The sequence below is a fragment of the Hydra vulgaris genome, chromosome 09 (genome assembly GCF_038396675.1).
Source record: "Hydra vulgaris chromosome 09, alternate assembly HydraT2T_AEP".
NCBI lineage: Eukaryota > Metazoa > Cnidaria > Hydrozoa > Anthoathecata > Hydridae > Hydra > Hydra vulgaris.
In genome coordinates, this window is record NC_088928.1 from 50,344,085 (window position 1) to 50,357,555 (window position 13,471).

The following is a 13,471-nucleotide window of genomic DNA, read 5'->3' on the forward strand; positions in this document are numbered from 1 at the left end:
AAATTAAATTTAGCTGGAATGACCCTTTAGTTAACATTCCTAAAACAATAATTAACATTTTAGTAGAGCTCATTGGTGACGAATTTGAAAAGTATTCCACTCTCAAAGGTTAAAGTTAATTTCCATTCTCTCGTCTAAAATTGAATTAAGGATTATTCTCCATTTTATTGACATCAGCAAAAATTATACAACTAAACTTAAAATTTCAGCACTACATCATGTTAGTTCATCACTTTTTTGTATTAGGTGATGCAATAACAACTCATTTAAATGAAGTATGGATATAACTATTGGTTTATAAAAATTTATATGTTTTTTCTAAAAAAGAAAACAAATAATAAGGAAAAAACCCTTTGTCATTGTTGATGTAGCGGCACTCTCTTGCATGATCTCCCTAGATGTTGATAAAGCACAGAAACCCTCACAGCTCCCTATATCAATACAATATCCAAGTGCTTAGCTAATGTGCGCAATACTATTTGTTCATATATATACTTGCATTTGAGGTAATATTTGAATTTTTATATACTGAAATGTGGGGCATTAGTGCTAAAAATGACTTTAAAAAAATATTAGCCCAATTGGGAATCACTATTGGGCTTCCCCTAGGGCCCATTTTATTTTAAAAACAGCCAAAAAATGCAAAAAAGTGTCTATATTTGGAAGTCTTGAGAAAGTAGGTATTGATCTATATTTTTGAATAAAAAAGGTAGTTAAACAGAATTAAACTGTTTTTTCTATTTTTTTGGTGGTAAAAAGTGTTAAAAACATGAAAAATTTTTTTTGCTGAAAGTTAGTTGCATGTTTAGACAATATAGTTAAATGTATTGTTTAAAGTTTTATGGTTTTTTAATTAAATAATGCATTTCATATTTAAGTAAAAAACAATGATTGAATTTCTTATTTATTCATATAATAAATTTTATAATTTTTACGTTTTTATTTTTTATTTGTTTTTGTAATTGCAGAAAGTGAGTCAATTAACCTTTTTCTTGTATGAATTTAAAGGCTTTTCTGCATTTTTAATGACCAAAGTTCATTGAAAATGGAGAAAATTTTCAAAGTTCAAATGACCAGTATAAGGATTTTTTTAAAAAACCATATTAAAAATTTTTAAAAATAGTGATAATAATAGCAATAGTAATAATAATAATAATAATAACAACAAAGAACTATAGAGCTTTAATATTTTTTAAAAAGCTATTTAAATTTTTAGTTTCATATTTTCAATTAAAAACTTTTTAAAAATAAAATTTAAGCTACACAAACTCTTTATTGTAAAAACGAAAAAACATTATAATGCGCAATAATTTATAGTTATGTCTTTTTTGTAAGGAAAATTTAACCCTTTTCAGAAACAGCTCATTGAGACTGTGATATTATTACAGGGGATGAGTTGTGATTTTATTTAAAACAAGTTGGATACAAGTTAGCTAGTTGAGTCAGTGAAAGTGAAAAATTTAAGAACTATTGTATGAAGCAATAGATTTGAGCCAAAAAACATGTTGTACATCTTTAAAACAACAGATGTTCTTTATTTGGGCTATGTTGAAAAGGGAGACACCATTATAAAAAAAACTGTTTGAAACCCCTTATATGCAAAATAAATAAGCAAACTATCCATGATAATGCTCGACCTTATGTACCATCATCATCACACAACATAATCACCAGGCTTATTATCTTAAGATTACCAGAGGATTATTTGCTATTTGATTTGATAAAAAAATCTTGATGACGATATTATACATAGAAAGTATACCCAAAGAAGAGAATTAAAAAACGCATACATACATACATACATACATAATCATTACATGCATACATGCATACATACATACATACATACATACATACATACATACATACATACATACATACATACATACATACATACATACATACATACATACATGCATGCATACATACATACATAATCATTACATACATACATACATACATACATACATACATACATACATACATACATGCATACATACATACATACATACATACATACATACATACATACATACATACAAACATACATACATACATACATACATACATACATACATACATACATACATACATACATATATACATAATCATTACATACATACATACATACATACATACATACATACATACATACATACATACATACATACATACATACATACATACATACATACATGCATACATGCATTAAAAAAAAAATGCTTTTGTAAAAATATAAGTTTATTGCTGATATGTTATAGATATTGATGATACGATAGTCTATCATTGATAGATATTGATGATATGATATGACAAGATATATATTTATTATAGATTTTTTTTTCTATTATTAAATTTTTTTAGTTGCCCTCCTCGCTCTTTTTTACCTGCTTTATGTCATATTTTCATGGATGAAACTACACCTGATAGTATCTTAGAAGTAACAGCTCGTGCAATAACATACTATCTAGATGTATCTGCTGAATGTTCACGACGTATTGTTACAGTTGATGGAGCAGTTAAAGCTATATGTGCAAGACTTGTATTGGTAGATGTAACTTCTCGAACAAGTAAAGACCTTGCTGAGCAGTGCGTTAAAGTAAGTTTTTGTATAACTACATATTTAAAAGTTATGTAAAACTCAAGTAAATACTATTCTAGTGGCCTAAATTTCCAGAAATTTTGGTGAGATTATTGGTTAAAATAATTAACCAGATATTATCTTAATTTTGGATTTATTTTTGTTATCAAAGTTTATTTTTATTTTTCCATCAAAATTTATTGTTAGAACTAGAATAAATTTTTTAAATTAAAGGCAATCCTTTTTTTAATCAATTTTAGTAATTTCATGTTTTAATTAAAAAAAATGAAAGTTTTAATAAAAATTTGATTTAAGAGTGTCCAGTAAAAATGTTTTAATTGAACAAATTAACATTAGGTACTAGAACTTATGTGTACCAGAGAAGCTGGTGCTATTTATGAGGCTGGTGGTTTGGGTAGCATGTTAACATTTATTCGAGAGTATAGCACACATATTCATAAAGACACACTTCATTCTGCTATGTCTGTAGTGGCAAGATTGTGTGGAAAGATGGAAACAACAGATGAAAATTTAGAATCATGCACAGATTCATTATCGAAATTGCTACATCATACTGACAACTATGTATGTATATTTTTATATTTATATGTTTTTTTAAATGTTCTTTTATAAGCTAAAAACGTCTATTAACTTCTTTTTTTTCTTTTTGTTTATTACCCATTGTTCCAAAATTAAGATGGTTTCATATCGAAGTTTTTTTATTTCCTAGCTAAGTTGCCTTCTCCACGAGTAAGGAGCCTCAGTAAAGGAGGCTGAGGAGCTTCAACAAAGTTCATGATAAGGAACTTCAATAAATTTTATTGTTATGGCAAGAATATCAAACAAATTTAAAAATTCAAAGTTTCTGAACAATTTTAATTTATTTTATTATTTCTATAAAAGATTTAATTTATTATTTTATTTTCATAAAAGATTTTATTTTTACAGCAAACTGTTTGACACCATATTTAACTGTTTGACACCATAATTAAATAGTATACATTAAAGTTTTTAGTTATTAACTTCAGTCTAGAGTTTCAATTTATAAACTTTAGTTCTTTAAAAAAGTTTATGTTAATGGAGATTTATACTAAAGTGTTAAGTTTTTATTAACAATTGTTTTGTTTGATATGATATTAAACCCAAAATTTTATGTATAAATCAGCAAATATTGCAAATATTTGTTTTAATCCAGCTTGCTGCTCAGACAAGTAACTGGTTTAAGGTTCCATGCTAACAAACAATATAAATCAATTTTTTATTACTCATATATAAATATTTATATTGCAATTTTATTCTAATTTGTTATCTACCATGATTATTATAAGTTTTATTTCTTAATACTAAATAGTAATACTAAAATAAGTACTAAAATAAGTAGTAATAATTTAATAAAGTAAAAAATTGAAAATATTAATTTTTTAAAAATATCTAGTTTTTTATTATGTTTTGTATTTAAAATGATTTTGCTGTTTCCTATTCTTTAAGGTAGCAGATTCATCATTAAAGTGTTTTGCTTGTGTTACTGATCGTTTTATAAGGCGTGGTGTTGATCCTGCACCTTTAGCCAAACATGGACTTACTGATGAACTTATTAAAAAGTTAATAAGTGCTGCAACATCTTGCAGTTTAAATGCACCCAATAATCTCAATTCTGGCATGTCAGAATCACGCAATAGCTCTGGTAATGTCTCGATAATCGTTAGTGTTTTGTTAATGCTCTGTCGTGGATCACCTAGTGTAACTCATGTATGTACTATTTTCTAATTTTAAAGACTTCTAGTTTCTATAATTTTTTTTAATTGTTATTTTAATATAAAGTAACTACATGTATAGAGTCTGATGTTTGCAGTGCTTGCAATGTTAGTTTTTATATTAAACAATATATGCAATTTTGTTTTTATATGTTAAACAATATAGGAAATTTGCTTATTATTATTTAAATAGTTATATATGATAGTAAAACTTTAAATAAGTTAAATTTATCTTTTATAAATGTTTTTTCTGTTAAAAATATCAAAAAATATAATGAAAATTTATTTAAGATATTAAACAAAATAATTAGTTAAATTTTTTTTTACATAATCTGAAATCTTTTGATTGTCTTATCATTATTGGTAGTTCATTGTATAAAGAACATTATTTTCGATGTTTTTGCAATGTTCAAAAAATATGAACTGATAACATTTGTTTTCATATTGTTTAGTTTTGCTCTTTTATGATATTATTTTATGAGTAGATTTGTTCACAAATTTGTGTACAAACTTTTATGATATTATTTTATGAGTAGATTAGTTCACAAATTTGTGTACAAACTTTTATGATATTATTTTATGAGTAGATTTGTTCACAAATTTGTATACAAACTGTTTCATAAAGTGTAAAAATACTTTTACACTATATGGATTTCTTTTTTTTAAGTTGTAATTAATCAAGAAAGTTTCTCAGAACAATGACTTCTCTATTAATTATAGATGAATTCTCTATATTGCTTTCAATAGCACCATTAAAATTTGATAATAAATCATTAATCTATCAGGAGGTCTATAACAAAATTTTATTAGAAAACTCCAAAAATTTTTGATAAAAATCTCTACCTATATGCTTTCTGAGTTGTTATTCTTTAAATCATAGCATCTTTTGAATAAATTTTTACTCCTCCACCCTTACCAGTAGCTCTTTTTCTTTTAATAAATTCATATCTGCCAATTTTATACTGTTGAAAAATAAAATTAAAATACAAAATTAAAAATAAACAAACCATAAACTGAAAAGAGAAATGAACTTAAGGAATGATTAAATAGAGAATAAACCAAAGAAAATAAAAACATAAAACTAATGCGTTTTAAAATTTAGAAACATCTCAATAGTTCTAACTTAATTAAATTAAAAAGTGTTTCAGTTAATAGTTTGAAGCTAAAAAGTTTTCTGTATTGCTACTTTGATATAGCGCATTGGTCGATGTAGAGTGCGCCATGATACAGCGCATAGGTTGATTAATTAAAATAAATAAATAACTTAAAATAAAAACATTAATTTTATGTTTCATATTTTTCCTGGTTTAGTTGTTATTTATTTCATAAAAAAGTTTTTTGTTTTTTTTTAATTTTAGTTTAAGTTTACATTTTTTAAACACACTAACTTAAAACATGAGAGCTGCGGCTATGCTGTCAATACAAAGTATTATATGCATGGTCACATAAGGCGTGCAACAGCACATGTCTCCTGAGAAGGCTTATATGTATGTATTTATGTATGTAAGCATGTATGTCAATAGCAAACTTTAGAAAGTAATACCACTTTAGAGGTAAGATTATCAGCAAGATCATTAATATAAATGAGGAACAACACAGGACCAAACGTGGAACCTTTGGTACCCCAGAAACTACTGAAATTGAAGGAGAGTGTTGAATGTTAAGAACTATTTTAATGCTGCAGACTCAAATAAATGGTTCAATAATTTTAAAACTTTCCCAAATACATTGTATGAAGCAAGCATAAAAAGAAGACCAGCCTGGCAGTTTTTATTGAAAGCCTTTGAAATGTTTAGATCAATAGCATTTGTCTCAATGCTTCCTTGCAATAGGTAAATCAACATCCCTATTGCATTATGATAACAATGCGCAATAGGGATCTTCAGCAGTAACATTAACTATGTTAAGTCTAACATTTTGTCTCTAATTAATTGATCTGATCTTATTAGCTCTGCCAAGGATAAAGCAGAACTATTTGTAAAGGACTTTTTTCTAATTTGATTCTTGAATCTAATGGCCATACTCTTTTTGCCATTGTCCAACAGTGTCCTAAGTATTTAATGGGTCAAATCATTATATTTCAACCAATGGCCTGTGGGTCACCATCTCTAATGTTCCTGATTTTTACATATTGTTATGTGCATTATGTAGATAGGTTAAATTTAAAATTTCAGACTTCCAAGTACAATGGTTTAGAAACTATAGCCTTAGAAACATGACATAGTAGCCCCCCTCGATTTAAAAATGGTCAAAACAGACTACTTTAGAGCTGTATAACTTTTTTCTCACTTTCAACAAGTGTCTCATTTTTTCTAGAACTATATTCTGGATAGTTCTCTTTAAAAAATTGATTTTTATTAACTTGTGTTAAATTAGAAAAAAATTATGACCTCCTCAACTTTGGAAAAAATATTAAAATTGCTAAAATATGCCAAAATGAAACTAGCTGTAGCATTATTCTATTCATCCGCAAGTCTTTACAGATAAGTTTTCTGATTAGCTACTACTGTCTGCAATAAATAGGCAAAATATAGGCAGCTTGTTGCAGTTTAGAACTCAAATATATCTAAAAGCAAAATGCCTACTCACCTAAAAAGTTCAATTTTCAGCCATTTTGAGATGCTTGTAAATTTTTTTAACACTTTTTTTTTATCTAAGATTAGACGATTCCGGGTCAAGCTTCACTCTTCTCCATGGTTTTCCTTACATTGTGCTGCTGTAATTTCGAATTGAAGCCGTTGTTTCCATATGTATTAGCAAAACAATTCTCCAGAAAACAGACATCTGTTTATTACTTCTAGAAACCATTGTAAAAAGGTTTTGTCTAATGCCAAAGCCCGCTATTCTCAGGTCATGAAATCTCATATTTCATCACAAAAATTAGGCTTTCGTGACTTCTGGAGAATCTTTAATAGTACCAATAATAAGGGCATATCTGTTATTCCACCTCTCTTGTATGGTTCAGACTTTGTCACTTCACCTAAAGACAAAAGTGAATTGTTTGCTAAGAACTTTTCATCAATATCATCTCTTGATTCCACTTGTTGCATTCTACCTGATATAACCGTCAAACAGGTTGATCCATGGCTTGACATTCGTATCACTCCAGCTTCTGTATCTAAAGTGATTTCCTGCTTAGACTCTTCAACAGCTTGTGGCCCGGACAACATACCTGTTATAGTCTTGCAGAAGTGTTCTTTGGAGCTGTGATCTATTCTTTCAAAACTATTTAATAAGTGCTTATCAGAGTCATGTTTTCCATCCATCTGGAAAGCGACATCTGTTATCCCTATTTTCAAAAATTCTAGAGAGCGATCTGATTTGTTTAACTACTGTCCCATTAGTTTTCTTCCTATCCATAAGCAAGGTTTTTAAATCTTTAATAAACAAACACTTTATCTCTAATCTTGAATCTAATAACTTACTTTCTGATCATCAATATGGATTTTGATCTTCTTGTTCTACAGCTAATTTGCTAACAGTAATAGCCGATAGGTTTTATCATGCATTAGATAAAGGCGGAGAGGTTAGGGCCATTGCTCTTGTCATTTCTAAAGCTTTTGATAAAGTTTGGCATGCTGGTCTTCTCCATAAGCTTTCTTTTTACGGTGTATCTGGTAACATCTTTAAGATTATTGAATCCTTCCTTTCTAATTGTAGTATAAAAGTTGTCCTCAATGGACAGCACTCATCTTATTCTATAACTTTAGGATTACTCAAGGTTTAATCCTTGGCCCTATACTCTTTTTAATTTACATTAACGATCTTCCAGATAATCTCACATCTAAGATGGCATTGTTTGCTTATGATATTACCATTTAATCTTGTCATGATAAGAAGCCAACACTCTCTGATTGCTTGGAGGGGGCTTTTGAGCTTGAAAAGGATCTCACTTCTGCTACAGCATGGGGCTCACAGTGGCTGGTGAACTTTAATTTAGATAAAACTCAATTTTTTTCAGCCAATCGTTATTGCAATAATTTAGATCATCCTATATTTATGAACGGTAATGTACTCAATGAGTCATCTACCCTTCATCTTCTAGGATTAACTCTTACTTCCGATCTATCTTGGAAACCATATATCAAATCTGTTGCAAAGTTAGTATCTGCTAAGGTTGCATCTCTTTATCTAGCTTGACACTTTTTTACTCCGGATTCTATTCTCTATAAATCTCAAATCTATCTCTAATAAATCTCAAATCCGGCCTTGTATGGAATATTGTTGCCATATCTGGGACAGATCTTCTAATGATCCCCTTTCTCTTTTAGACAAGGTGCTAAAACGCATTGTAAACATAGTTGGATCTGCTCTTGCAGCCAACCTCCAACCACATTGTTGTAACGTTGCTTCTCTTTCTCTTTTCTACAAATACTATAATGGGCACTGCTCTAGCGTCTCATGTGCCATCTACTAAAATTCATTCTCATGTTACTTGTCATTCAATTAAGTCTCATTCTTTTTATGTGACTGTTCCTAAGTGCTCCAAAAACTCTTATTCATCTAGTTTTTCTTCTCGAACATCAGTTCTTTGGAATTTGCTTCCTTCATCTTGCTTTCCATATTCATATAATTTGCAATCTTTTAAGTCGTCTGTCAATTGTTATCTACAATCTTCATCTTTTCTCTTCCAGTAACTTCTAACTCTAATTAGTGGTTGCTTGCAGCTTTGTTTGAAGCAAAGATGTTAAAAAATATATATATATATATATATATATATGTTATCATGTTATATTAATAAATTTCTTTATTTAACTTGTGTATCTTAATAGAAGTTGTTTTTGTGTAATTTTAAGTAATAAAAGAATCAAATCTTTATTAGTAATACAATTATAATCTATAACTATATAACACCCAATTAAACACAAAGTTATCTATGAATTTATTTATGAACAAAATCTTTCATTGTTCTAGCAGTGTTGTCAATGTTTCAATTTTTTATTTAAAAAAAAAAAGGATTTTGTTTTAAAAAGTTTATATTATAATTTTTTTTTTGCTAACCACAAAATCATTTTATTATTTTAAAAAAATTGAGCTTAAAAAAATTTATATTATTATTGTATAGATATTAATAAACTAAGAATTCTATTGAATGCTTTTTAAAGATTTAAGTTTCAATTTTGTATTTGTGACACATATTTTCAGCACTAGCTTTGTTACTTTAGTCTTATTCTGTGTTGTTATTGTTTTACACAGCCTAAGTAATATCTCCTGTATAAGTAGTAAGGAATTTTCTATTATTTGTAAAAATAATTTTTTTTTTTAGGATTTGTTGCGATCAAATCTTCTTGAAGCAATTGAAACTGCAATGAAGGGAGATGAACGCTGTGTTCTTGACATTATGAGATTAGTTGATTTTCTTTTGATTCTTCTCTTTGAAGGCAGAGATGCTCTACCAAAGTCTTATCCATCAGTTGCTCGAGGACAAGTAAATAGCTCAAGAAAAGCAGAAGTTAGTGGTGAAAAATCTCATCGTCACTTGATTGATTGTATACGAAGTAAAGACACTGAAGCTCTCATTGAAGCTGTAGAATCAAGTAAAACTAAAGCTAATTTTTATTCAAATATAAGATTGTAATAAACCTGATTAAATTATAGTTTATCATAGTTTAGCAAATAGTTGTTAGTATGAACTATTTACTGCAGAACTATATAAATTTCTAAAACTTAGAGGTTTACTAGCTATCAAGGTAAAAATCTGCAGGTTAGGTTTAAAGCCAATTTTAATCAATTTTAAAATTGATTTTAAAAAAAGCTTAAAAATAGTTTTAATACATTTTCTTTTTTAATGTTGCTTAAAACGTGACTTTTAATTTACAACTTTAAAGTTTTAAAATATACTTGTGAGATTCATACAACTTTTACTATTTTCTTTTAAACAGTAATCTTTACATCATACTCGTTGCAGAAACTTGGTCTGCAAATACCTTAAATCAGTTTTATCAGACAATATTTGACCTATTATATCTATTACTAACCAACAACCATAAAAATATATTGAATCTAGAAACTACTGTTAAAGTCATAAGCACCTGCAACCACTGCAACATTTTTTCAACATTCAGTAAAAAATCAATTAATTATATTTTTTTTAAAGCAGATTACAATGCAATACACACTGATTTATTTAATTTAAGTGTTTTACATTAAATAAATCAGTATGTATTGCACATTAAAAGACTTTTTTGTATTCTCTTTCGAGAATAAAAAAGAACCAGTAGTTTACCACAATCTTTAATAACAAACTATAGTGTTGTTTCTATTATCTGCATTGTTTGTTAAGTTATGAAGTCCGTAATTGCAGAATGTATTACAGACTACTTACTAATGAATAAATTCATTTATGTTCATCAATGCAGTTTCTTAAAATAGTAGAAATCCTCTTGTATGTAGTTGTTGACAACCTTATATGAATAAACCGCTGCTGTTAATAACAAAAAAATGATGTCATTTATATAGACTTTAAGAAAGTCTTTGATGTATTTAACTCAATTGCTCAACTGGATTCTGTATCGATTGCTATACTGGATTACAAACTTCTTAAATGTTTTAAACATATTGGTTTTGTTAACTTAGTTTAATTTGATAACTATTCAAAAAATATTATTGTAAAGATGTTAATGTCTTAGAATGCCATTATGTTTTTAGTTTTTAGATGCAATATAACTTCCAGTATTTTTATTTTATTTTTTATAAGAAATATAACTTCCTGCATTTTTCACAGTTTAAAAATTCTGAAAATAATTCTTAAAACTTTTTTCAGTTTTAATTTTTTCCACTTTTTTTAAATTTTTGTCTATGATTGGCTAAGTTTTTTATCAAAATAAGATTCAAAATTTTGCCCCACAAAAAAGAATTATTAAGTAACAAATGAGTAATAACTCTTTGCAAAACTTTTTTTATTTTATTCTTGTGCTGTAAGCAATAGTATGTGAGATATTTATGTTTTACAACATGGCGGTAAAATTTTATCAATACTTTGTTATTTTATTTTGAAGTGTGGTGTTTCATTAATTTTCTTTTTAAAAAATGACAAAAATACAAAATCAAAAAATGCTATATTTGTCATTTTTGGCAAAATGAAGTCCTATGAAAAACATCCTTTAAGCAACTCCAAGAGTATGGCAGCTAAACCAGATGCGTCAGTTGAGGAGCATTGTTTCAAGTGCTTGTCAGTTTTTGGTAAGGACCTTCCACATTAGTGCACTCCTGGAATTCACCATGAAAGTTTAGAAAAATAAATTTAAATCTGATCCTATTAGAGCTGAGCAAATGGCATCAACAGTTGTGGCAGGTTTGTGGCAGGTTGTGGCAGAATTGATCTCTTAATGATACTATTCAACTTTTACAATTTACCATCAAGAAGAGGTAAATTTATTAGTTATGGCATTAAAAGGTTTTGTCTAATATAAGCTATTATTTAAAAAGTTGATTTTTTTCAATAGGATCTTCAGCTCCACAACTGTTCAAGAAACCACTGACAACCTAAAACATGTTGCAAATTTACCAAAACACAGGTCTTTTTAACAATATGTTGAGGAAGTTAGCATCTGCTATGAACCTTTAGAGTCCTGTCAGAATTTTGGAGCCTATTTTTCAACAGAAATTTGCTCAAGCAGGTCAAAAGCTCAATGACCATTTTACAGTGGCAAGTACTCAGCTCAGGTAAGCAATAGCACAAGTCAAGTTGTTCACTGTCATGATCTCAACAAGCTTTGTGAAATATTCATGTCAACAAAAAAAATTTCTGACTGCTATTGTAAAACTTTGCATAGATGGAGGAGGAAAATTTTTGAAAGTATGTTTAACCCTATTTATGGTTCAAGATGAAGATGAGCGTTCAGAAAACTGTCAGATTGAGGACACCAACATCATCAAGCATTACCAGTATCAAGCAACAAATGCTGGTAGCAATTTCTTTTGGTGGTATAAGAAGTAAGCAAAATGAGTTTGTCAGCTCAGGTGGCAATATGAGAAAACCTAAAGTCTTCCAAAATGTGGTGCGTCTACTACTGTTAGAGTTTCCAGACCAATAGCTTATACTAGAAGCTTTTCCACTAATGGAGCTAAATTGCTTGCTAAGGTGTTGTGAATCATCTAGTGAAAAATCTGGTTGATCTTTGGCCTGGATATGGCCATCAACCAATGCTGATGGTCATTCCTTCGGCCCAAAGGAATGGCTATCAGCACTGCATATTCCACTTCAGCCCTACCATGATGGTCATCTCAATGGCAATTATTGTTTAAAGTTTTTGAAAGATTTGGGCAAGTTGCAGTAGCTTGCTGTTTCTACTAATTTCAATCAGGCCCTTCCAAATTTCCCTATCCAAACTCTGTTTCATTTTAGAGATGTGTTTACTGCATGCTTTGGTATTCAGCTGGATCCAGACTTTGAATAAAAAATTATCAAATTTAGAGACAGCTACAACAAACTCCCAATTTTCATCACACTAAAAGTACATGCTGTTTTTTTACCACATACCACAGTTCATCAAAATTAAAAAGACAGGACTTGGTCTCTTCAGTTAACAAGCAACAGAAGCTCTACAACAGAAGCTTCAAAACTCACTGGGAGAGATACAAAAAAAATGTTACACATCTAGAATATTCACAACAACGTTTTTGATGTATTGTTGATTATAACAGTAAAAAGGTTTAAGATAACTCCAGAACTGCTAATGTTTTTTTGTTTCATTGCTGATATTTTTTATAGTCATGTGTGATGTATTAAACAATATTTGCCATGAAGTTAGTGATTAAGAAGAGATATAGAAAGTGATGTCATAAATTAGAGATATAGAAAGTGTGAAAATAAAATTTTAAGAGTTATGTAGCTGCTTTTTAATCTATTGCAAATTACTCAATTTGGGTGAGTTTTCAGTAGTTTTCAATAAAAGTAATTTCAATTTTCCAAAGTCTAAGGATCAATTATTTATTGTTTTTTTTTTTGTCCTCATTTTGTGAAAAAACAAACCTCCACAGTTTGAAATTTATGAAAATAATTCTAATGAAATACCCCCCTCCCCAAAATATCTTTTTTTGGGTATTTCATTAGTATTACTTTCAGAAATTTCAAACTGTGTTTTGTTTAAATAAATCTTAAGATTTTAAGCGGTTTGATAAATAAATAAAAATA

At 28.4% G+C, this 13,471-nt stretch overlaps 1 protein-coding gene across 2 annotated transcripts in view; it reads left to right on the forward strand.

The window, feature by feature from the left end:
• The window catches only part of LOC101239940 (E3 ubiquitin-protein ligase HECTD1), a 72,311-nt gene that overhangs the window by 5,352 nt on the left and 53,488 nt on the right, over nt 1–13,471 (forward strand). For both annotated transcript variants that reach the window (XM_065805991.1, XM_065805992.1), the window contains exons 2-5: nt 2,365–2,599; nt 2,939–3,166; nt 4,070–4,330; nt 9,602–9,872. In XM_065805991.1, coding sequence (XP_065662063.1) covers nt 2,365–2,599; nt 2,939–3,166; nt 4,070–4,330; nt 9,602–9,872 — 995 coding nt within the window. The remainder of the gene's footprint in view (nt 1–2,364; nt 2,600–2,938; nt 3,167–4,069; nt 4,331–9,601; nt 9,873–13,471) is intronic.